This window comes from Falco cherrug, chromosome 6, assembly GCF_023634085.1.
Source record: "Falco cherrug isolate bFalChe1 chromosome 6, bFalChe1.pri, whole genome shotgun sequence".
In the NCBI taxonomy this organism is placed as follows: Eukaryota; Metazoa; Chordata; class Aves; order Falconiformes; family Falconidae; genus Falco; species Falco cherrug.
In genome coordinates this window covers 49398048-49424331 of record NC_073702.1, presented here as the reverse complement: position 1 = coordinate 49424331, position 26284 = coordinate 49398048, and the positions used below count along the sequence as shown (strand labels likewise).

The 26284-nt window shown below is 40.0% G+C and overlaps 1 protein-coding gene across 9 annotated transcripts in view; it reads right to left on the bottom strand.

The window, feature by feature from the left end:
• Window positions 1-26284, bottom strand: part of TULP4 (TUB like protein 4) — a 177042-nt gene that overhangs the window by 27295 nt on the left and 123463 nt on the right. For all 9 annotated transcript variants that reach the window (XR_008732847.1, XM_055714345.1, XM_055714342.1 and 6 more), the window contains 3 exons: window positions 14296-14476; window positions 11634-11768; window positions 7505-7671 (listed from right to left, as the gene is read on the bottom strand). Coding sequence is in view for 8 of the 9 variants with exons in the window: in XM_055714345.1 (XP_055570320.1) it covers window positions 7505-7671; window positions 11634-11768; window positions 14296-14476 (483 nt within the window). In the remaining variant the exon portion in view is untranslated. The remainder of the gene's footprint in view (window positions 1-7504; window positions 7672-11633; window positions 11769-14295; window positions 14477-26284) is intronic.

Below are 26284 nucleotides of genomic sequence, written 5' to 3'. Positions count from 1 at the left end.
TGTGTGACAGCTGGGAACGGCACTAGTAGAAGTGACCCCAGTTTCTCCAACGGCTGAGTTCCAGCATAGGCAGAACAATCTACCTGATCATTACAGTGGGATCCAAACTACATCCTTCTGTTCACCTTCCATCAGCTACAGCTTATCTCTAAATACGGTGAAGGAACAAACAGGTATGTGACTCAGCACACAAATGCTTATTTATTGGATATTATTTAATGCCAGAAGAGAAGTCTAATATCCCAGCTATCATAATCCAATACAGCACACCCAGATAGCCCTACCATGAATTCTAGTACTGCAGCTACAACAATCCAATATATCACACCCAGACAGGCCTCTGTTCATCCAAGCAGAGTCAAATGAAATCACTTCTCTCCTCAGGTTACCACCGCATGCAGAGAACAGCAGAGATGCAGACAGCACTAGTGCAAGAACCTTTGCAATCTTAAACATATTCCTAAGGAACAGGTTTTTCAGCAGCTTTGAAATGCTGGGTGGGACCTCTGGCAACACAGCACAGTGGAGTTCAGGAAGAGCAGAAAGTCAGAAGTCGAAAGACACTGCCTTGCTGCACAATTTCACCAGTTTCCCAACAGGCAACCAGAGTTGTCAGCCATCTTCTAAACTTGTGCATGTCTGATTCCCTTATATTCTGTTTGTGTATGTTTAAATGCACACACACAATACCTCCAAGTATTGTACTGTTTGTAAATGACAACATTTCTACTCTTCCACTTCTACATTTAGTCCCCCCCACATACCTCACATGTTTTAATCTTAATATTTTCAATCTCATGAAAGAGCGCTTGTACCACACTGGTTTGTCTTTGCTTACTGATCCACCAGACACAACTGGCCTTCCTTTTCTATGGAATGGTCAGACCCCTGGTACCCCTCAAGCCTTATATCCAGCAACACTTCATTTATGGTGAAGGGCTAAGATTTAAGATGAAGTCTGGGGAAAATTAGCCTGTCATTAACAGCCTTGGAGAAATCAAAGATCACCCAAATGCCAGATCTGACCTGACCTTTAAATGTACTGCTCCAATAATATTTTTCAGTAACTATGCTTCATACTCTTTCCCTTGACAGACAAGGGATGCATCAATTACTGCAGCAAGTTACTTACGAGCTGGTCACAGCTTTCCCTCCGAACTCTGCTGAGAAAAAACAACTTCAACATCCAATGCAAAAGAATTGTTCCTCATAAAGCATCCACTTATTTGCACTGTTTTAGCAAAAAAAGGAAGGAAAAAAGTTGTTGATACCCTTATTGCACCTGTTAGAAAACGAACAAGCAGATTCTATCACAGAAGAATTTTATTTCCGATGTTTGCACGTGTTGGTTTTTGGTTTTTTTTTTCTGCTAGGAAACGCAAGCTACAAAGAAATGCAGCAACAAACATAATGTCTAATGAGAATTTATAATCTCACTTTGCATATAAAAATCCCATCAGGTTTTGAAAAATCTCAGCACAAACTGTAAATAACTGAATGAATTCCAGGGTTTAAATACAAACATGTAGGCAACCCCCCCCCCAAAAAACAAACAAACAAACAAAACCCCCCCAAAACCACCAAAAAACCATGGAAAAAACCTTGAACTTCTACACATAGATAGGATTCAACTCTATGACAATTGTATATTAGAAATATTTGGCTGAATGACCGAGAAAATGAGATGTTTTATCAGGAGAAATATTGACTGAAAACACATCTCAAGAAGTAGCCAACAAGGAGGAGCTCTTTCGCCTTTTTTCAGAGTGGGCTTGAAAGTCAGCTACATCTACTCAAATATGTAGCCCCGGCTGGGATGTCGACACCTCTTAAAAAAGCACACGGGAATGGATATTCCTGCTCAGGCTCTGTGGTTGCTTCTTGTAAGTCACTCAACTGTCTCCCTTACAGGAAAGAACATAATTTATATACCTTTCATCACTTGTATGCAGTTCAGTCAATGAAAATACTGTTCAAGCTGATTCTTGCTGCCTGCCTTGAGCTCAGAAATCCGGAGCCGTGGGGCCTGCCTGCTGCTTGCATAATCCTTTGTCTGCTGGCACTGGGAGTCTCACTGGTAATGAAATAAAAATGGTATTCCAGGGCAGACAGCCCAGCAGCAAGCGTGATTTTTCTCAGGAGAAAGAACCCAACTGCAAAATGGTATCTAGTGAATAGTATGTGTAAGTGAAACTCTGATGTACATTTCCTGCTTGCTCTGGACTAGACTGCTGATGTGGAGACACACGTTCCTCCCTCTGCTTTTCTTAGAGAGAAGCTGGAAGGTGCAACAGCTGCCATGCCCACCCGGCTCTTATGAACTGTGTGTGCACATCACTGTACTGCCACAGCATTCATGGATGGCTGCTGGAAAGTAGCGCAACTTCTTCATTCTTCTCTTCCCCATATTTACAGTGGGTACAATGTTAACTAGTAAGAATTGATGGTGATAAAAGCAATAAAGACTATGATGTGGTCAGAAATTACACTGCTGTGGCCTTACATGATTTTTCATGTAGCAAACTCCTACTTGATTCACAGATGTTTCTTAGATCCTCTCTGTTTCTACAGTAAATTTTTTTTAAAAGATTTCAATATAACGATGAGATTGCATTTTAGCAGAATGAGTCTTTGCTTAGACTTTCCAGTCCTGACCGCGATCCATTTCTGCAGCAGAGATGATCTTATGGCCTAAATGGAAAATATCAAGGTCCTTATTGATATCCCAAAGAATGTTTCACCAGCTAGTTCTAAACTGTTGCTCTTGTTTCTGTAAGAAAATAAACTCTTCTTGAAGCTTTGTTGTCATCCAGTAACAACTGAATAGGATTAATTTCAAGCAATATAAATGAAAGGCAATGCTAATTCAGAAGCAACAAACCCAAACACTCTGTAAAATAAATGGAGACAAAGTAAGCAAGGTCAGCTCATCTGGGTAACATAGAAGGCAGCCTCTTCTCTCAAAGCCTTTTGATCTGAATTTAACCTAAAACTGCACCGTCCTTCTCAGGCCTCAATAAAATAGCTTTTACATAACTACCAGGTTTCTGCAGGATCACATCATCTCAAATCTATCTATTCAGATGCTGGGACATTTTCAGTAAGGAAGCAGCCTGTGAGATGCTGTGAAGGCTACTGCTGACAGCAGCAGGATTAGAACACGTGGGTCTTCTTCTCAAAGACTCCTGGAAACTTCTCCCTTAAATATTTACCCTTTGGTACACCACTTTAATTAGGGAATAAAAACATGACACTGATAAAAATGCAATTACAGTTCTTCTGCATCTAATCTTGTTGCCTATACAACTGATTCTGGAACTCAGAATTGTGTTCACTCTTATCCTTCTTCTTTATTGCACTTGAGCTTTAATTTTTTCTTACACCAGTTACACAGTGGTATAAAATCACAAGCTAACATAAATTTACAGTGGAATTATAGATGGATAGATGAGATCAGCATCACTGTTTCTAAATCCACTTTCCTGTTCCCCTGGTCCTCTCGAGCACATATAAAAGAAAATTATAAAAAGCAAAGAAGGAACCAAAATGTAAGCCACACCTTTGAACCATTAGAAAAATTTCACAGGTTTGCTAAAGCTGGCAGTTAAGTAATTTTGAAGCAATCCTGTAGGAGACACCTCTGTTTAAAGTTCAAATGGGAAGACATGAAGCAGCTGTATTCATTCAGCAGCGACAGCAGGTACGGTTAGTTGACAGAATAAAGACCTGTCTGCACATCAGATGAGAAATTCTGCAGTGACAGAACTGGGTTGCAGCGTTTCCGGTAAACAATTTTAGCAAGACTGTAAAGCAGTCTTGAATGAGTTGATAATTCTCATCCCTGCTTGATGCCAGGCAAAGGTTGTGAGGATTTAACAGATAATGTAAGAAATGAACATTCTTCCAATAAAAAAATTACGACCACGAGGGCAGCCTACTATTGTAATTACATTTTAAAGTGTTGAAAAAGCAGGACCATGAAAAACCTGCCAGCTAAGAGAATCTGGCATATTTTTGGTACACCAGGCTGATGTTCGTGTACACAAGACCGAGTGTAGTAAGGGCTGAGTTTTACAGAAATTTATAGTGTATTTTTGAATAGTTACCAGCTGATCAACAGCCTTTAAGATACGCTCTTTGTATAAAAAATAAACTGGTATGGACTCCTTGGCATCACAGCATGGACCCAGTTTTCACAGAACTGCTTCCAATAACATGAAAGTCTGGTGTGACTTTCTGAAGTCCCTTCTGAATTTTTTTCATCATTCTTTCAAGGTTCAAAACAGTTTGATTCTGTGTAGCAGAAGTTCAATGTCTGCCCAACCTTTACCAATGCTTTTTTAGAGCTTTCCACTATATTCTGCAAATACATTTGCAGCACGTCAGGGTGGCAGGCTGAAGCCCCAGAGCAGGGAATGAGAAAGACTCTGACATTATGCTAACTCTATCACCCTGTTTATGAATGTTATTTTTCATGCAAAGCTACTGTGTTCATTTGGATACTTTTAAACAAGTGTGATTTCCCTACCTAGGGTTTTATAGTCAGCAAACTAGGTTTATGAACTATAAACTGCTACACCAAACATAAGAGCTTAAGAGAGCTAATCGAATGAGACAGAGAATGCCAAAACTATACTGAAGCTGGAGAAGGTGGCACATAAAATGCCTTGAAAGGATCCATGACAACAGTCACCATCAAGATATGTAACCTGCAGTACCCAAATCTCTTCTATGTTGGGGTTTGCAGTGACTTTATGGTAGATAACATTCTAGCCAAGTTGCGTATAAATCCTACATCAGTTTTAGACTAAGTTTTGTTATAAACAACAAAATCTCTTGTTTCCTGACTATGCTACCAAAGACGGGACAGACAAACAGCAGAAACAAAAACAGTGCAGTATATTTTACTGATAAAATTTTCAGACATCTGCTTTAATAAAGAACTGGGACAGAGTACCACATGGAAAATCAGTTTTGCACCTGTAATTCACTGTTTTCTAGGTTCGTTGCTGCTTTGCTTTTTTTGACCTTTATATTCAGAACAATGCTTATTCTGAATAAATGTGCTTTTCCAGTCACACATTTGCTTGCTTCCAAAGAAACGGCTTTCAGCAGAAGAGTTGAAGGTGAGGAAACTCTGTACTTTTCTTCAATTCTTTTCTTCAATAACCCATGATGGATTTTGTAAAATCCCATTACAAAGCTGACTGTCATGGTATGGAAAACTAATTAATTTATACTGATGAATTTGTCTTCAGACAAATTACTGGGACCACTGACTCACTCTGTCATCTTTGCATATCCATCTTTGGAGCAGAGGCACAGAATAATGAAAGTTACTAGCAGCTCTTTGGCAGCAGTGGTTTTTATCTGGTTTTGTTAGTAAACCAAATACTTCGCAATGTTCTAGCATACCTGTCACGCAGCCGGTAATACCGCTAGACTAGCATTCAAACACATACAAGGATAAAGTCCACATGAGCAGATACAGGTGTCCTGAAAGACCCCTCACCTCCTCCTGCAGCTGAGCAAACACGGATTTAAATGCACTAAATAAAGAGAATAAACACTGACTAATAAGAAGAGGAACTACTCTAATTTTAGGCAGGTTTGTGCACATAGAGTTCTTAAATAAAAATACCGGTTTGAATGTTATCTTTATCTGCTTTGCCAAGGAAATGAGACTCCACAATTGTGCCGTGAAGTGGTGGTTGCCACCCCCACCCCCTGCCATCCTTCACTTCCAACCTGGCTTACAACTTCTGAAGCCATTGGATTTTCATCTGAAGTTGACAATGGGGCAAGAAATCTCCATGACATTAAAATGCTGCAAAGTCACTGAAAATTAGCAGCTGGAAAGAGCAGGGAGGCTCACGTCAGTATTTTCACTATGAGAAATAGTGCAGTATGAACTTGGCGGTTACCTGTCCACACTGTATGACCTGCCCGTTGCCCTAGCAGTACCTATATCACAGCAGAGTAATTACCCCTCACATCAGCTACAGTATGTGCTTTCTCCCAGCTGATTAAGCAGAGGAGAAAGGAGAAGAGCTGAAAATATGAAAAGAAGTTGAAGCGATATAGGGAGAACTAGAGGATGAAGGTATTTAAATGAAGGAGAATGTGAGGTTACTGGAACAAAGCAGTAGGAGAAGAGCCTGCACACACCTTATGACAACCTGACCCCATCAGTTCCAATGCTCAACCCCCAATTTGATTTCACAGCTTGACACCAGAGTGTTACACTGGATCAACAGCTCATGTAGACACACGGTATGCTGGTACCGAAGTGACAGAACAAGGTTGGCTTTTTACCTGGTCTGGGAATAAGCAACACTGGTATAAACATATTTTCTCCAGAATCGCTCCAGAGAGGAAAGGGCTGTTGCTATTTTGCTGAAAGAGCTATGTTTAAGACAATAAAGCTGTGTGCATGGGTAAATCCTTTAGGTACCTAAATCAACATCAGACATCACTGTACGTATTTAGGTTGGCTTTAGAGACCATTATTTTATACATTACAGAACTAAAGAATTCTATCTAAATTAAGAGTGCTACTGTTAATAAGCACAGGTTAGTGCTAAATATAAGCAAACACAAAAGCTTAGCAGCGGGTTTACTATGTCATCGTTTTGTATCCATCCCAGATCAGGGTACTGAAAAGTAAAAGGATAATAAATGGTATCATCATTAAACATAATTAAGTAAATGTATCTATAGCTTCTTCCTTCATTTTTAGATTTCAAAGCTATTATACATCAATTAAGTTTCACTAGTAACAGTCAGAAGTCAGAATGGAGTCATACCTATTCTCCAGAAAATGAAATAAATTGTAGAGATACATTCAGCTGGATTATGAAGTATCAGTGCAGACCTATGAAGCATGTTGTGCTCTTAAGCAGCACACAGACCATGCGTTGACATTTACTTGTCAAGTGACATGACCGAGGTTACACTGAAAGTCTGTGCAGAAGGTTGGAACAGAAAAAGGACCTTCTCATTCATTCTTCTCCATCTGATGCAATATTTTGCTTTTTATGGCATCAGATCAACTGACCGTACATTAGAAAATTACAACGATAACAAAGAGAATAATCTTGTAATCGTGATCCTGGACTTCAAATACTTTTGTCCAGCTCTTGGCTCTGCTACAACATTAAGCAAGTTACCTAGTTTTTTCTCCTCAGTCACTTATCCATAAATCAACACAACTTCTTTTTTCTATGTCGTCTGTTCATGGCCCAATGACTTTAGGAAACAGACTGTTTCTCATTATATATTTGCACAGTACCCAGCACAGTGGGCCTTAGAATCAGATGCACTCTTGGATGTCTGCCTTAATGCACACAGTGATTATTTATAGTGCATTTTTATCTATATCATAATTTAGAATGTGTTCTGGACATTCTGCAACTATTTTCACGCTGCAGGTCTATACCAACAAGCTAACGTTCGAAAGACATGTCAGCAAAGCATTGAGAACTGACAAAAAAATACCTCCTACCTGCACAGGTGTCTCCAGAGTGTAGATATGTTCCCCGCGCACATTGTAGAACTTGACAAGTGCGCTTTTCAACAAGGAACCATTGCTGAGGTCAACCAGCTGGCTTTGCTTCTCCATGCCTGCTACTGCAAGTAGGTCTCCTTGTGTACACCACTGTACCACCACATCTGAAATCACAAAGATGGTTTGCAATAATCACTGATTAGAATCAGTAGGAACAGCGTTTCCAGACGCTGTAAAGTGACCTGAACAGCTGAATTGTCCTCTCAAAAGTTTCTTAAGTACTTAGAAGCTTAAATCTTTTCATTGAAATAGTAGCAAATGTGCCACATATGCACTTCCGAGAATGACTCTTTTTATATTGTAAATTGCAAAAAAAAATAATGTGTAAAAACCCCATTCATTTTTCTCTCTCCGTGGGGAGCCCAGAATGTAATCAGTGGTTGCTCCTAAGTAACTAAAAGAACTTATTAGAGATGTTAAAACTCATGTGGAAGATCCTACGCACATCTTTAGGGTAAATAAGCAGAATGAAGTTCATACACAGATAAATAAGCTCACCAAGAGAGCAGCAAAGAGTATTTGTCTGGAAAGGCCTACTGTGCAAGAAAGCAGTGTATCTGGCAATGCCTCATGTTCTCACTGGCCGAAGGTACCTTTTAGCGTAACTCAAAGTAGAGTTTAGTTTAGTAACATCGAACTAGAAAGACCTTTGCATTTGTGTCCATAAATACATATGGCCTCCATATCATAGGTTTTCTTTTGACACCTGACTTGTGAAAATCTACTCGTCTGTCTAGCAGGAGTTCGACAGAAACACACAGGGATCGCTTAGTCTCTCATATACATGCGTATGAATATACATATCAGTTACTTCTACAGGCACCTTATGATGAGGAACGCCCACAGCTTAATTTGGGGATGCTAATTTCAAACCCTTATATCCTCCAGCTCTCTGTCACACTTCAAGAGTAGCATTAAAAACAGTACTTTGTGTTTCTGCTCATGTTTCAGAGGCAGATTTGCATGTGCAAGGAATACTGAGCTAGTCTTTAAACCTTTCTGCTCTTCAGCTGGGGGTGAAAGGCAGCTATTTTGTGCTGAGACAAAGTGAAGGTAAAGACAAAACTTTTGTGCTCTGGGATGCTCAATCTGCCAAGTACCTTTTGAAGACACTTGTGGGCGAGAAGCTGTCTTCAAATGAAGAAGCAGGAGAGAAATCAGAGTTGGCAGGAAGGATCTCAAAATTGTTTCAAGTTGTCCACTTGTCATTTTCAGGGACTTTTATGCGCTATTTAAAATGGTTTTGTATTATTTCAACTTTCTGGTATTTCCCATGGGAATTATGCTTCTGCACATATCAGAGGCAAGACGCATGTTCCTCAAGACAGTTTTTTCACAGCTAGGCATTGCATGCCACTTTTTTCCTCTTAGTCCTCAGCCCTCTAAGTATCTACAATGGGATTTAATTCATCTTTCTCAGAGAGTGTAACGATAAGCAGATTAGAAATCAATGAAGCAAGCTGATCAACTCGGCTTTTAATAACTGCATTAGCTACACAACAACCAAAGTGGAAAAACACTCTTCTTTGGATACATACGTGTCTCAAGTTCAAACCCTCAGTAGATCCCTATAACAAGGGGAAAAGGAGCGATTACTGTGTCCAGCAGTTTTCTCTCTCTTCCACAGAACTCCTAGAATTAGGCTGCTGCAAAGGCAGTGAAGGAGAAGACATGGGCTGCAGCATCCCCCCCATGGGCAGCGTGGCTCTACAGCACATCTGCGCTGCCAGCAGGGTCCTCAAGGATTATTCAACCTTAATGTAACACAGCTCAACTGATAACTAGGTCTCAGCACAAGCAGGATATTAAACATCATACGGAAGTTTCATCTAGGGTAATGGTCTGCAAGTAGATCACTGGATCAGAGTCATCCCTCAAAACTACTTGCCAGCCACTACACGCATGTGTATCAGCAAACCTTGAATAGACGGCGCTCTAAACGTGCAATAGCTCTGCAGGTAGCAGTTGTAGCTAACTAGTACAACTAGTAGGTGTAGTTTGGCAGTTCTGCAGGTAGCAGTACACTGAGAATCACTGACTGAAAAAGTGTACAAAAAGAAAGGACACAATGGAACAGTTTGGGACTTCCACTAGAACTGACCAAACTTCCAGGGGTGTTCAAGTTGGATGAAAAGAAGAACTTGTATTTGGGTAACCAAATTCTCATCCAACAATGAAAGTTTTTCTTTATCAACTTAATACAAATATTCCCATTAAAATGACAGCTAAGCAAAGCTAGTAGAATGGCAAGAATATATTGTGACTACTTGAAATAGTTTTATAGTTGCTTGCTTTAATAATACATTGAGTAGCCTACAGCAGCCCATAAAGACAAGGACATCTGCTGCAGAGACCTCACAGCAACACTTGGAGATTTCAAACAAAACCACATGAATTAAGACTTGCAGGCAATACTGAAAACTGTCCCCTCTCAGCAGAATACCAAATGGCTGGACAGGGTGGAGAGCCTGAGCTGGGTGGTTTTGCACATTCTTGCGTATGATAAAAACCAGTAAAATTCCAGTCACTTGAAAAAATTTTAGATGAGAAGATACAGAAAATACATACCTCTATATAAAACTATGCGTAAAGTACTTCTCACTGTACAACGCTTCAAAACAAGACAGTGATATCCCAATCACCTTTCTCTGTCTTCTGTCTCACAGACACTCCCAGTCCAACAAGATGTTGCACATTCTTTGTCTACTGACGAAAACGATGCAGTCCAGTTTACAATTCACAAGAATATTTCTACTCTAGCTTGCACAGTAACATTCTGCTAGAGGAGGGTGACATAAATAAGGGATCTTTTTTCCATTACCGAAAGTCAATGGGGAAAGAGAAACAGGACGGACATCCTCGGCAAAACAGAGCCCTGCAATTCTAAACAAAGTGTAAGATGGGGTTTGTCTCTTGTACTGTTTCCAGCTGAAATCTAGACTAGAGGACAACTCAAGACCACTCCCTACCCTGATTACTGTAGAGATGCTGGGCAGACCTGTTGGTGGATATCACAAGAGCTTCTCTAAACTGCTTCCAGTTTCCCAGACTTTAGGCTTCCCTTCAGCTGAGTAAATTTTCTGGATCATAGCGTTTCCTCATGATGCTACATTTTGCCATCTGTGCACTTCTCGTGTTGGCACAGATGGAAGCAGGAGTGGAAAAGAAACCTCAAAGGTGACTTTTTTTACCTCCTAAGACTACCCTACGTAGTGGATCACCCAAAAACTACTGGGCTGGTGTTAGAGCAACTTTTCACCAAAAATATCCCACTATTACAGAACAGCTAAGAGCCTGATCCAACAGCTTTTCTTTTTTTCCTCTCCCATCTAATATCAAACTTATTTATCTGTGCAGATGAAAAAGAACCAGCAGAACCCATTATTTAAGCATGCGCTTATGCGCCATAGTGAATTAAAACGTCTCTGCCAACAAAGCACTGTAAATTGTACTGAGGGTGCTGGCAAAGTAGGGAACTTTTTTGATAGGTAAGAACAGTAAAAATTTCAATGTGAATTAAAGATTTTACATGGAATACTAATCGTACAAACATCCATGCACATCGCTTAGCAAGATGTATAGTAATTAATCAGTGGAATTTTCCTTCTCTCAGAATAACTTGCCTCTTGATAATCAATAATTCTAGCAAGTTTTCGATATCTGTGAGAGTCAAAGCAGCACTGCAATTCATACTTGGCTATCAAAAGCACAGGAGGAGACCTTGTGAATTAATAATGCAAAGGAAGCATTATGTAGCAGAGGCATTCACACAAAGAAGCATGAACATATTAACACATTCAGCTGGAAAACAGCAAACAGATCAAGTGCTCTACAAAACTGCCATAGAAACACGATGTCAAAAATTGAAACATTTCTTCAAACACCGTTAACTCCATCAGCCAGGCACAGCCCTTCCACCGGCAGGTGTCACTGTACACGGCACCGCTAGCGGTGGCGGAGCCCTGGGTTAGGAGACACGACAGCAAAAACATCACCTAGGCAAACATCATTAAAAATACATGAAAAACAGAGCACAGGAAGGGGGTGAAATGGCTTCCTTCTGTACCTTTCAACCCTGAGCGGATGACAGTAGGAGACAAGTCGTCATAATTGTTCATTAAACTGATGTCTCCCGACGTGAAGCTGACAGTAAGTAGTGGCTTGGTGTTCTGCACTGGGACTGGGTATGCAGCCGGTCCATCTGCAAAAACAAGGCTCTGGAGTGAGCAAGAGACAAACAACCAGAAGTAATTACATCCAGGCCAAAATACACTTTACTTCAGCCTGTGGCCATCGGGAGCGCTTCCAAGCCTCAAACTCTACCTGCTTATTTCTGCAACATCAACGAGCAAAAGCAAAGCAGGTTGAGCTAGTCAGCTTGTCTGCTTTTGCAAAACCCCAGTGTTTTTACTTCTTGAATATTTACTGCGGTATTTCCAAAGTGCTTTATGCAGGTATTATTATGTTTTACAGTGGTGGTTTTCAATCCTTCTCCACTGTCAACTCCCCAAAGTGTCCACAAATTGAAACCCAGTGCTTTGGAACGTTTCCTTGTGACCCAAGTTGACAACCAATGTAATAAACAATATAATCCCATTAAGAGCTATTTGTTAGATACACTTTCTGCCTAGGCAAATGCTGAGGACTCTTCCTGAAATCACACAGAGAAATTATAAGAACTTCTAAGAGAACATATTGACCTTTCACAGACTACTGTATTCTAACTGTTAAGAGCTAGGCAGCAGCATGAAAAGGTACCTGCCATCCTGCATTAACAGGAACCAATGCACTCAAAGGCAGACGTGAGCCCAAATGGAACACTCGGCTTAACAAAGCATTTCTGCAAAGTCTCTGCTCTTCAGGGCTTGTTTTTCAGCATTCACTGAAATTCCCTTGTTCAAATGCTTCATGACCAACATCACCATCTGTAGCATTTGCTGTTTAACATTTTTTGTTTACAGTTTCTGACAGGAGGTGCCACTGGCCCTTGACAAAGTGCCTCTCAAGGCCGAGCCAGCATCTTTTCAGTCAACAAAAATGGCAGAGCCAGTTAAAAGTGGTATTGCTTCCTGAATTTGTAAAAAAGCTGATCAGAAAGCATTTTGGAGAAAGATGTCTAGTAATTAGCATCTCTCTGTGTATATAATTTAATAAGAAAAACCCATCAAACTTCCAGTCCTTCCTACACATCTGTGTGAGTCAAAAGCTTGTCACCTTTGAGAGGTTTATGCTGCATCTGCTCTAAAGAAAAAACATCATGTTTGGGTAATCATTAAAATAGGCTTGTAGGCTTGTAACGAGTCCACCCACCCCCTGATTGACTCAGAAAAAGCTAGCACATTCGGATCATTTAAGTTCTCATCTGTGTACTCTGCAACTTCACCACCCTCCAACTGGAGGATTTTAAATACACAAGTATTTTTGAAAAAGCAATGAAAAATCAATTTATTATTATTCTCTGTCTTGCTTTAGAAGCTTGCCAGGAAATTCAGAATTTGTTTCTTTTGTTCTAAGGTAAGACATCTCACCCAGCACTAAAAGTGAGGCATGAAAGCCAAAACAAAATTCAGTTTTAGAAGATGCTAACATTTTACCAGATGATCACAATCTTCTAATCTTCTATCATTATTTGTTAAATACATATGCTTATTATATTGACATATATATACAATTCTGCAAAAAGGTAGATTTTTGGACTGATTCCAAATCAAAGTTACAACCGCAAGAGTCTTCAATTCAGTGATTCAGATCTGAGATGCAAATTCGGAATTATCCCTAGCTATTTTGTATTTAATTTTTTCATTCTACAATCACTGTTATATTAATTTAATTCTTAATTTAGTTCAGACTTTATATACTGGAACACCGAAACAGTTTACCTAGAACTTATAGGCCAATCAATAGCATTAATAAGTATTAGTATTACTTGGATAAGAAGGATGGGGCTGACTGTGCATGGATATCTATGCCCCCCAGATCTTTAATAGTGACGATTTCCAAAGAGTTTTAAACCAAAACATTTCACCCAATGAGTATATTTATACTTAAATGGAGGTAAGGATTTCTTCCTGACCCTCAAACTGGCAATGTGCTCTGAAGCAGACAGCGGCACTCACCCTTCTTCTACCCTGTGTAATTGCAGGAAATATTTTCATTTCCAATACTTCTACAGAATTTATTGAGCTCTTTAAGTCAGAACTATCAGGGATGGGACTATAATGACCATTACAGAAATTCTATGAAACAGAGATAAAATTAAAGATGTGGTATTCTCTGCTGCCTTTTCACGTGAATCTATATAATATACAGACTTCTGTGACTGCACTCTTGACTACCTCCATACATACCGACCATTGCAATACCTCACATCTGCTTATCAGCGAAGCCTGATATGCCCCTATCTAGTGTTTTTCACTTACCATCACTAAAAACTTTTAGCTTTGTCCTGTTATCTCATCTGAGGCAGAGCAGCACAGATGAGGTATGACCTGTACCAAGCCATGCAGCGTGGCTGGTGGCAGAGCTGGGGACAAACCCACTCTCCCACACCAGCTCTCTGCTCCGTCCACCATGCTACCCCCACAGAAACACGCTGCCTTTCAGCCCTCTACCGGCTTGAAACTGTGGCCATCCTGCTGTTTTAGTAGAGCATTAGAGCTCCCTGGTGTTTGAGATGCCTTCGTGAGGGCTTGCAAAGCTGAAACAGAAGGATGTGCCCAAAACGCTACCTTGTGGTGGGGAATAGTCGTCAGAGTCCGTGTCGCTCTCGCTGCTGTCCTCCACCAGGAAGCTGGGGTAGTTCCAGGACATGCTGAGGATGCCATCTGACTCGTGAAGGAGCACATGGGCCAGCATTCGGCCATGGCAGTCCATGACGATAACCTGTCCATCAGCAGTGCCAAACAGTACCTGAAAATAACAGAACAGCACTCTTAGTTCCACCAAATGTCAGCCACTGGACCCTCCTTCAAAGGCATCTTGTAATTAACTAGCTACGCTGGAAATTAATTGAAAGCAAAGCAGTCAGGGACGTGAAATGGTGCCACAATAGGACACTACAACGAAAGATGGACGTAAAGAATAAAGTTAAAGCAGCAAGGTCTACAGGCAAGCTCCTAAAAATCTGTGAGCAAGTAACGTTTCACAGTGGGGTGTGCTGTGTTCACTTGAATACGAGACACTACTTGAACTTGGCCATTACTACAACTGAAGTGAGCTGGCAGAAGGGCTCCCACAGATTCTGCAGTACTCTTGGATTACACAGAAACTTCTAAAACAGGTGGCAGAAACCAAGGTATGCATCAGTCATAACAATATCAAAAGGCATAGCTGACAAAAATGGTCTTAGCAGAGATTTCAAACAGCTTTTAAGAAATAGAAAGCTGAATACAGGAGGACAGGTTATTTGGTTATGAGCAGCGAGACAGTGGGAGAATGTCTTCCAAAAAGAGAGGAAAAAAGCAATATGGTCAGTGAACTGGAAGTAGGTCATTACACCCCCCAAGAGGAAGGCAGTGTGTTACACGTTCAGGAAGAGATGAGTAAGAGCTTCCACCCGTGATGTCAAATACAAAATGGATAACGCATGTTTTGTTCTTGCCCCTAAACTACTTCACAACCAATGTGCACTGACAGAAGGCAGACTGACTGGAACCTACAATTTCTTTTTTTATAGGCATTGTCTTCTTGAGGCTTTAAGCAAGTTAAGATCCTGCATATTTGATTAGTTTTAGAAAAACACCAGGAAATAAGGATTAATAAATCCACAAAATGATAAACACATTAGCCAAGGCTGCCGCTGCTACCATGTAATTCCATACAAGGCAAATATGTTTTAAAGAAAGGTTTAAAGGTGCTCATCAACTTGAAAACTAGCCAGCATTAGGAAAAGAAGCTAAAAGTAAGGTCAAATCTTGTACTTGCCCTTTAGCCTACTACCTACTTCCAGTGCTTGTAAATTTAAGATTCTAACCATTATATGCCCAGATCAAAAATTTATCTACCCTTGTATCTTACCTCTAACGGGTAGGAGTAAAAGAACAGGATGCACTGAGACAGCACCTCCCCTGCACAGTCAGGTAGCTTCCAGCAAAAAATATTCCCCTTTCTTTGATAAGCGACAATTTCACTTGGCAACCTTTACTTTTTAACACTAAAAGAAATACAGAATAATTGCTCCCTACTTACATTCTAAGTATTGGCCACAATTGTAGAGACCTCTGTTATCTAATCCCTTAGTCATTTCTTCCAAGATGAAGAATCATAGCCTACCCAGGATCTTCCTGCACAGTTGCTGTTCAGAAGCCTCCAGTCACCCTTGTTGATTTCTGCTGTCAGAGGTCTTCCTTCCTATCTTCCTTCTGAGATGTTGTGCCAGACTTGCAGCACTCTAACTGTGTATTGTATCACTTATACAATGGTACTCACCGAGGAAACAATTGTCATGGTTCCACTTTTGAAAGTTTCAGAAAGGAAGCGTGGCTTCAAAGGTCTTAGTCAAGAAATCCTACGGTTTTTTTCTATGAACAAGGTAATTACTAGGAAACGCAGAAGGCTGTAAACTAGAATAGCAGTTTAACAGAAGAACTCCGGTAAAGTCATTAAAATCTTAAGAAAATCAGTGGAGTTGTTTCACATTATCAGAAGCAATGAAAAAACCAGTATCTGCCTGCCAAAACTGTAGTCATTACATCTTACAAATATTTTTGGGTTAAATAGCTGCTGGGTTAAAACAGTGGGTAAAGTTTGCTACAAGCCTCAGATTACTATTCTTAGATATAAAAGCAAGAACTTGACTTTTGTTCATCTCACACTCCCTTCCCTTGTGGTCCTTCATTCTACTCTTCCTCCACTTGTATCATCCCATCTTCTTTCACACTGCTCATTATTTCAACTGTTTTTACATGCATGATCAGTGCACAGCCACTTTCACTATCTACTTTGAGAACATAACCACCCTCTTTCAGATCTCTACAAAACAAACTTCTACAAAGCCAAAATCCTACTGGTTTCATTGTTAGCTTTTCACACCACTTTCAGCCTACTCTATATATATAACAGTTTTTTACCAGTCTTCTCTAAGTTTTATAACTGCAAAATACCTAGACAGAGGAGGTGAAACTCTATTGTTTCTGAAAACAGCCGTGTAAGGCTTCTGTCTCCTAAAATCCTGTAGAAGCACTTTATAACTGGGTAGGAACAAAATGGTGGGACTCATCACCCTGAGTTCGTCTCACCTCAATCTAAAGCTAATTGTTTTGAGTAGCCCCAGTTCATTTAAAATAACAAAGTCCTACCGAAATCTCCAATTCAGATCAGAACAGCTGCATGTGGGCATCTCCATTTTTGCACTGGAACCTGAGCGAGCTCTTTAGCAACCTTGAAATGTCACAGGGCACTCTTCACCTCTTTAGCCAGGCCATACATTTCAAGGAGCAGCTTTTAAGTTTTGGGGTTATTGTAGCAATACAACCTTTAAGATGAAAGCATTTATGAGGCTGATAGTCCTGCTGGCTGAACTCCTGCTGAAGCTGTAAAAATGTCTAATGGTGTTATCATACACAACATTATTCAAGTTATGAATGCCACACTCAAGCTACTTATATCATATGACTAAAACTCTCTTGACCTTCAGAAAAAGGCTGAGCCACAGGGTATGCCTGAAGGATCCAACAGAGAAATTAAAAGGTTGTATTTTAGCTGCCTAAATTAATATTTTTTGGGGTATTTGCAGATCTAGGAGGTCTGAGGGAATGTCGGGAAAAGGTAATGCAAGTTACAGTGGTTTTTTAACCCTTGAATACAAAAGCTAAATAATAATAATAGTAATTAAAAAAATACAAAATACTTATTTTGAAGAGGTTTTTTGGCCCCTTGTTCTGTTGTTCTTCTCTTGCCTCATCTCCCCTCCTTTAATCCTGTTCATTATTTCAACTATTTTTACATGCATTACCACTTACAGAATTGCACTTGTAGAATTACGCATAATCTGATTAACAGAATACCTAAAATCATCCAATACATTCAAACTGTGAGTCAGTTACACAACATAAATACAGTATTTCCTTACAAAACATAACAAATACTACACTACAGTGAAGCTGTAGCTGATTCAAGATCATACAAATGCAGAGCAGTCTCCAATAGTGCCCTGATGCTCTATGCTTTGAGGGGAAAATTATGATAAACAGCACTAGGACAATTCACACACAGTTCTCTAAGCATACCAAGAGCTGAAAGCTGAGTTCGGTCCTGAAACACAAGTGCCTGGGTTCTCCATGAAACCAAAGCTTGGAGTGATTCCTATTTATTATAACAAATTTGAATACCTGAAAAACAATCTTCTCTGAAATTTGCTGACCTCTTAGCCTCTGTGGTAACTTGTGATGAGTTTCACACACTAGTTTCGGTAAATAAAAAGTTTTTTCAGCTAGTTGTTAATCTATTATCCATGAAACATTCAAATTTGCAATCCCCTCAAATGCCCAATATTTCAAAGACTCCTCAATTAGCAGTCTGAAATACACCACTTCCTAAAAGATGTGGTCATCAAAAGATGGGGTATGCTGGTCTGAAGCATTTGTCTCATGAGATGACTATCAGGCCAGCCAAGAAGCCAGGAAATTTCATCCAAGAGGAGCAATTTGAACCTGTTCAGTGACTTTGCTACATGTGAACCATCGCTATTCCTCTCAGATCTGTTGTGATGCCGTAAGGTGTCGGGACCAGACGCAGTACTAGCAGAGAATGGTCCAGCACTGAGATCAACAGAGCTACAACGGAGCGACCAAAGACCCCGGTGCACTGAAGGTCCCGTTCAGGAGGCCTGCTACTTGTAAGAGAACTACAATTTACTAACAGTGATGTTATTTCTGCACAAAACACATTTTATTACTATTTAATTTGGTTTAACGGAAGTAAATTGAACTCATCAACAGTAAGAATGCTCAAGCTTTATGCTAATTTGAATATACCTGCCCAGTAGGAAAGCAGGAGATACTGCGATCTCACCACATGTGATTATATGCAGTAGCTGAGAAAATTAAATTGTTATGATTTACAGACTTAAGTCAATGAAGCCGTGCTGACTTACATCTGCAGAGAACCTAGCCACTGTCCATTCCTGCATCTTTCCTCATTGTCAAAGAAGCCTTCCAGAACACAGTCATTTTGACTTTTTTAATAACCAAGGATAATTCAATACCAGCAATAATGTATTCAATGACTTGATGTATACATGAGGGGTAAAAGACAGAATCATTTCCAGTCTCAGGTTTTGCTTGTACAAACTGAACAGTCAATACTGTTACAGAAAGATATTGATAAAACAAGATGCTCCCTTCATGACATTTACTACTAACACTGAAGGTTTCTAATGTTGCTGGTTAAACAAAACTCCCAGGAAATCTGATCAATACGTTTTCAGAACACGGGCTGTCATTCTGTATCAGGGCAATGACTGAGCCTTTGATGAAGCTCAAGTTGAAGTATTGGAAGCTGGACTTGCTATAGCTACTGCAAGAAATATAAAGCCATTGGAGGCTGCTTCAGGATACTACTTTTAAAGTAGCGGGATGCTAGAAGGCTGGGAAAGGAACATCTATTTGCTTTACTCCTGCTGGCCCAGGATTTTTAAAAGAACCTCTGACTTTTTACAAAGAATGTACATCCGAGAACTGAGGGAAGCAAAACAACTCACTCTGCTAATTAAAATAGCATTGAAAATGAAACTAGTAAACTTCATCCTAGTATAATTTTATTATTTACAAACCAAAATTTTCACAGAAAGACAGAACTTGCCTTGTAAGAGTATGCAAGGTGCATTAATATAAACATTTAAATTCCTGGATACACAGAAATCTTCTGAAAATTAATGTCATCTGTCATGAAATCTCAGGTGCTCTAATTTTCCCTAAGCTGTGGCTAAGCTGCCAGTAACTCCACTGAGCAATTTCTCCAGTTACATCTCTTCCCTCTCCCATAGGATAGGTGGCAGCTGGAAGGACAAAGTGACTACACAAAGCTTTTCCAGGAAACGACTGATCACATTAGAAAGGCGAAAAGTTAGCTGTGTCTTAGAAGATGCTTACTGGACCGGTCCAACAAACTGAGCTCTACTGGACATGAAATACCCAAGACTGCTACACCCTAAGTAATACAAACACCTGTATGTAACCTGTAAATGTTGCTGTCTCACAACAGTAAATATTTTAAACAGCAGTATTTTAAAATACAAATTAATTTAAAACAGAGCATGAAATAAAGACAAACCCACTGTTCTCATTTTTATAATGCAAAGTGACTACTTACGTCTTCCCCTTTGTGGACCAGTTCCTGGGCAGTTCTCCCTGCACTGCTAATCCATCCAAACACAGTAAGTAAAATACGTATTGTTGTAATTTGCTGGGGGTTCTACACCTGGCAAATCATTCATGCAGAGTATAGATCCCCACTACGCCAAAGCGCACACATAGGTATTTCTGTCAGGAAATCCTAGGGGGGGACCTATTTACATTGGAATGTGTTGACTTTTCCAGAACTAAACACGCCATTTCAGCTATTTTTTTCTAGCCATCACTTTTAATGACACATGCAAAGACTTCTGAGAGACTAGTGACTCATGATCTGCCTCTGGAAGAAACATCCTACCTAGGTCTTTTCAAACCAGTTTACAGGTGTTTTGTTATTCCACGTTCAATTTTTGCTTTAATCAGCTGCAGAGTTCAGATGTAAACCTTATTTGCACATTTCTTGAATGTTCCTAAATTCTTTTCTAAACATATTGCAGGAAAATAGTACTGCTCTTCAAGATTTTGGACACAGACATGATTATTTCTGCTAGCAGCAAAGTTAGTTCATATTCAAGATCCTTCATAATCTTTGGATGTACCAGTCAGAGGAACTTGCTGCTTTTCAAACTAACCTGTTCCAGGACCCCCTTTTAATTTCCTCAGACTCTGTGACGAGCCTCTTAACCGTGAAGCGGTAGCCCAGGGCAGAAATCTCATCACCATCTCATGACCAAATAAACCATGAACGATCTCACAGAAACTTATGTTTTTGATTTTTATCATTCTCCAGTGTTGCACTTCCAAAGTTCGAAGGATTCCTCTTCCATCCATCCACGTTGCAAACCTTGCTCTTTCAGCATGTAGTTTTACTCTTTGCCATGGTGGTACCTCTTCTGTTTGGCACTGTACAGGTCTGCCAAAACCTTGCTGCCACTGTACTGGGTAGCACAAATACTGCCACTAACAACTTACCCTGCGCACCTCTGCATTTGCAGCTGCCTTGTCTGACCTTCTGTTTCACTGACACTCCCTTTTTCAAAGTTCAGACATGTCTTTATGCTTTTTTCTTCAGCCTCCTCCTCCTCCATCTCCCTCCAAAGGAAAAACTCAGCACTGTACCTCAGAAATTACATTCTGTAAAAATGCTAATAAGGCCAACTGCATTTGCATTGTCAGAAGATGCTCAGCAGTTTAAGGAAGCTGAATTAGCTCTGTTTGCCGATTTAGCCATCTGGACAAACATCAGTATTCATGATGGGAAGAGCCTTCACAGTCATCACCATAATGCCATCATACTAATAGAGACAAATATTTTGTTGATTCAAAATTAACTGAACTATAAACTGATTAATATAGAAAATGATGGATCAACCTTCCGTTCATGCAGGTAGGCTTAGTAAATAGGAAATACTTGGAAAACTACTGCCTTTAAATATTTTCATTCATTAGTCTAACAAAAATATGTCAGTCTCGCAAAGGCTGAGTTACAACATTTTGCAGTCCATTTAGTTGTGGTATTAGCATTTTGCATTTCTTGTGCTCTTCTTGGTTACCGTTTCTCCATCACAAAGCAGGAGACAGTGCAGCAGCTGCCTCTTAGGATACATTAAAAAGTGAAAGTTTGTTTTTTCTCAGTGTGGTATTTCTGGCTTTCCTTCTTTTTACCTCAAAATGCACAAAGACAGAGAACCAGACACAGGGAGACAGCTTCTCTCCCGCTGAATGCTTTTGACTCCCATTAAAAATTCAGCTGCTGTAAAATGATCTCTTGAACTGACACAAAAAGAGACATCACCACAATTCACACACAAGCTCAGGGGGAAAGCACTAGAGGTTTTCTGACTTGCCTTTATGTCTGAAAAAACTGAGAAGTGTTTTTGTTTCCTTTGGACGTGGGGAGTTAGCAGCCCCACACACAGATGATACACCACAAGATCATCCAGCTAACCGCATACATACGCAGCAGTGAAATTCTCATTCGAGACTATTAACACTTTCAAAAGCAGCACTGATTTAGGTACCTGTTTGCAGGCTTGTATCTTCTCTCTCCTACAAAGTCCACAGGGTCTAGATAACTATTACAAAGCTCTCAAATGAGAAGAGAAAGTAAATACACTGGAGATCTTGGTGACAAATCCATTTAATAAATATTGCAATACTAAAACCTGGGGATTCAAACGGCACCGGCTTTATTTCTCTATGAAATACTGTAACATAGCTGAATGACCTTAAATGAGATACAACCTTGCACGCCGTCTCAGGAGTCAAAAATGTAGGTAGTCTCAAAATCAGGATGTCAAGCTATACAACTGCTCTGGACATGTGGACATGGAAGCAACTGTCCAGGCAAAGATAATGTTATTTGAAAGCTTTCTGGCAAATCACAGGAAGACTATTATATGCCCCTGTAATTACACCTGGACTAATTCTGAGCTGTGTTTTTCCAGGCACACACGTTTCTATATTCTTTCTTGACTCTTGAGACATTTTTCAGGAAAGCATCCTGTAACCCTGTAACAATTGGAGTTTTAAGTGAGAAGAGTTGCCCTTCTATGTAATTACTGAATTAACAATACACCTCAGTTTATTTTAGATGTGAGAAAGATTTGTGGGATTTTTAAACTTGTGTCAGGTTTCAAATCACATTCAAAGCAGTATGCAAAATGAGCAAAAGCCAACAGCTGGAACACCTTCTATAGAACATCTGTAGCTTTCAACATAGGCAGGACTCTGAGCCCAGACCACTGATCTCCCACATCAGAAGTACTCTAGAATACTCTTCAAGCAGTGCCATTTTCTCACTAAACTCTGCCAAGCAAGTGCATACATGTCTATGAAAACACATATTCTTCACATATATCCAATTATATATTGCAACAAACCCAACTATTTGGTACTGTTAGCTGGGAAAATGCAATTTGTTTTACCAACAACCACTCAATCAGGCAAAGAAGTCAAGATACATTTGGCAGCCTCTTGCATTGTTCCCAAGCCAGGGTTTAGTTATTTCCTGAAGGATGTGTTGACTGCTGAAGCTAGTATTTCCTTCAGTTTTAGCAGTCTGAGAGTTTACGTTGAGGTTTGTGGCTTGTTTTCTTTCCTAATTGAAATTGATATTACTTAGCAACAAGGACTGCACTCTCAACCAGTGAAAATGCAATACAAAGCAGTTAGAGAAGCAACATCCTTGCTGTTTTGAATTTCATAGTACAAAATGAAGAAGTCCCTAGGTCAAGCTATATGCTAATGGAAGCCAGCCCCTCAACTTCTGCATTCCTCTTCTAGGTCTTGGGTGCTGGCAGAGAGGGGTAACTCAGCATGGTCAGGAAATACCTAGTGGGTGAGGTCAAGTACAACTGAGTCAACATGGTGATAGGCTGAGTAATAAACTGTTACTGAAATGAGACACTGAAGAAGAATGACTATCCTCCTAAAAGCAAGGAAAGCAGGGAAGGATTAATCTCTTTTCAGCTGATGCAGTTGCCAACAATCCCTCAACATCTGAACACTGACAAGAAACTGGCTCCTGGACAAAGAACAGAGAGCTTCAGTTGAATCCACACAGGATGAAACCCTGATGGGAAAGGTTTTGGAGAATAAAGAGATACTGCTCCCACTTTCCACTGGCATGCTATCTCTTTTTGTCAAATCAATGGAAAGACCATGCAATACCACTTTTCAAAAATACCGCCCTTCATTTTTAATTTACTATGAAACTTGACCTTGCTTTCCTAGACAAGACCTAGTGCAGAAATCCACAAATGTCCTCCTCCAGATTCAGTCACTCCAATACTCTTTCCTTGCACCAAGGTTTCAGACTATTCATAGGCTTGAACACATCTGACCCAAGTTCAAGACCCCATTTGGCTCCTGGTCTTCTAACTTCCAAAAAATCGATGGATCAAGTCCCAGTGACAATAAAGTTTAAATTAGCCACTCTGGCAGCTACATCTCTTTTGAACTGGGAAGACCACAAAGCTCTGGATGAACCAAAGGAGTCCTGGGGCCAAAGCATTCTCAGCCAGGTGGCTCTGGCAGTGGAAGAACACGGTCTGTTTCTGAAAAATGCTGTAAAACCTTCACAGTTTCGAGAGTTTTTCCTCTGTAAGAATTACACTTCCACTCACATGCCCTCTCTTAACCAACTCAGAATCTGAACGAACAAACTGAAGCAATTTTCCTACCTTACATACAACTTCTTATAAAGAGAGCAGTTTCCTGCAGAAGGTTCCATTTTTTCCATGCACTGCCTAACAAGTAGTGTATGTGCGGCTACTTTGCACAGGTGCACTGCAAAACCTCGTTCTTGCTACTTGCCCCACAGCTGAAGCATAACACAGAGCTTTTCAGAAATAAAGTTTCAAGTATTCCCTGTCCCAAAGAACTAAAGACTTCAGGCTATATGAACAAGTCTTTCATACAAGTGCTGGCAAGGTGAGAGGAGAGGCAAATGGCTTCTTTCTTCCTGACACTTCCCACACAAAGACTGGTCGTGTTTCTATTTGCGCTCATCTTTACTTTGCTGACTCAAACACTGATGCTCCAAAAATGTAAAACAGCACTGGGTATAAAAATGCTAAGTGGACACATTAACTGAATAGCACAACGAGTCTTCAGCTCTCCCTCCATCTCTGGTTTGTCACTGCCACTGGCATCCTTCCTTTCCTGAGGGAGGGGAAGATGTGGTTGAGTGTGCAGAGCTTAATAAACCCCAGAGTCTGGTCAACTAAAATAAGCATATTGTTACCTATCTGAGAGTCATGTCAGATCAAGGTAAAGAGTTAAAAGATAGACTGTTGAGGGTGATCTGTATGTCCTAGTACACTGTGAATCCAAGGGGATGCAGAAATCCATTCCGTCATTCGCTTTGCGCAGTAACAAACATCAAATACCCTGTCTAAGAGGATGAGCAAAACATTAAAACAGTTGTATTACTCCTTCTAGACAGAATCATTAAAGGAAAAAATTCTTTGCAAGACTCATCTGAAACAGTACTGACATGAAAGACTGCAGGAGTTACTGAGAAAACATGAGCCATGATGCTGTCAGCCCATAAACATCTCCCATGTTACAGCCTTCATGACTAGAACAAATGGCACCACCTCGTCAGCTCTCTCAGCGTCTTGCCACTACAGGCTGGATGAAGAGTATCAAGGGAAAGATTAGGCAAGGCACAGATGAAGCGAGTGGGAAGAAGAAAGTACATTGAAACATCACCTTGTTGCTCTGCTCCTTCAATTACCCACTCAGTAACTGTGCAGTATGGGCTAGGGTTTCTGGCAGGAAAAACCTCGCCTGGAATAAACCCACAGAGAGATGCCACGGCTCCTGAAATTGCAGATGAACCCGAGAGGCTCCAAGGAGAACATCCTTGTTGCCTACCTTCCCCAAAAAGCCTATAAAATCCTCATCTGAATACTGAAATCTGCAGTGTAGCTGCTCATTGCTAGTGGGAAAAGGAGAGCACAATTTAAAAAAGGCACAGTGCATTAAACTATTTAACTCTTCTCCTTTCTTCTCTCTGGAAGCTGAATTCTCGGCAGAATGATGCATGAAAAACTACTTGAGACAAAAAGGCAAAGGAAAGATGATGCTAATAAAACTATGTATAGACACCAGAAAAAAAAAAAAAAGAAAAATCTATTATTTCAGACATAGCTGCATAACGCAGCTTTAAAACAACATAATAAAAAGAGACGGGAGAAAGGAAGGCTAACTAGCACTTAAAATTCACATTACTTTTTCACACAAAATCTGTCTGTCACCATTATGTGGCATCATAAAAATCGAGCCACCAAGCAAAGAACAAAACCAAAGTGTTACTGGCTTCCAGCACATATAAATATATAAAACAAGAATACAAAGTCTCCACAAAATCATTTAAACATTTAAAGTATATATAAAAACCCCACACATTTTGTCTATAAAAGGATGCAATAGGATAGTAAACATTCACAGAACCCTTAGCACAAGCAAGCAGAAATCATTAATTTTAATAGCAAATGCACCACAAAGGTTTGAAATACTTCTAAAAATAGCCCAAAATATTACAGACAGTTAAGCTGTGGTGGGGTTTATTTATCTGTTTGTTTTATATAACATGCGGATTTATCTTGAAAGACAAGTCTCCTTCCCTTGTCCTCTTTTTGCATTTTAATGGTACTGCTCAATTATGCAGCATGCAATGTTAAAATCCTTATATGCAATTTAAGCATTGTCTGCAGTCCTTGTGGCTTAAATAAACTGCCTAGTTAATTAATAACACTTCTTCAATGCTATAAAAAGCCTCTAGCCATTTTTCCCAGTAATCTGAGTAATTCAACGATCAATGAAAATAAGTTACAGTTCTTCCTCAAAGACTGTGTCTTACAGTGCAATTCTGAGTGGCCTTAGTCATTGTAATCATGTATGTAAGGTCAGTTGACAT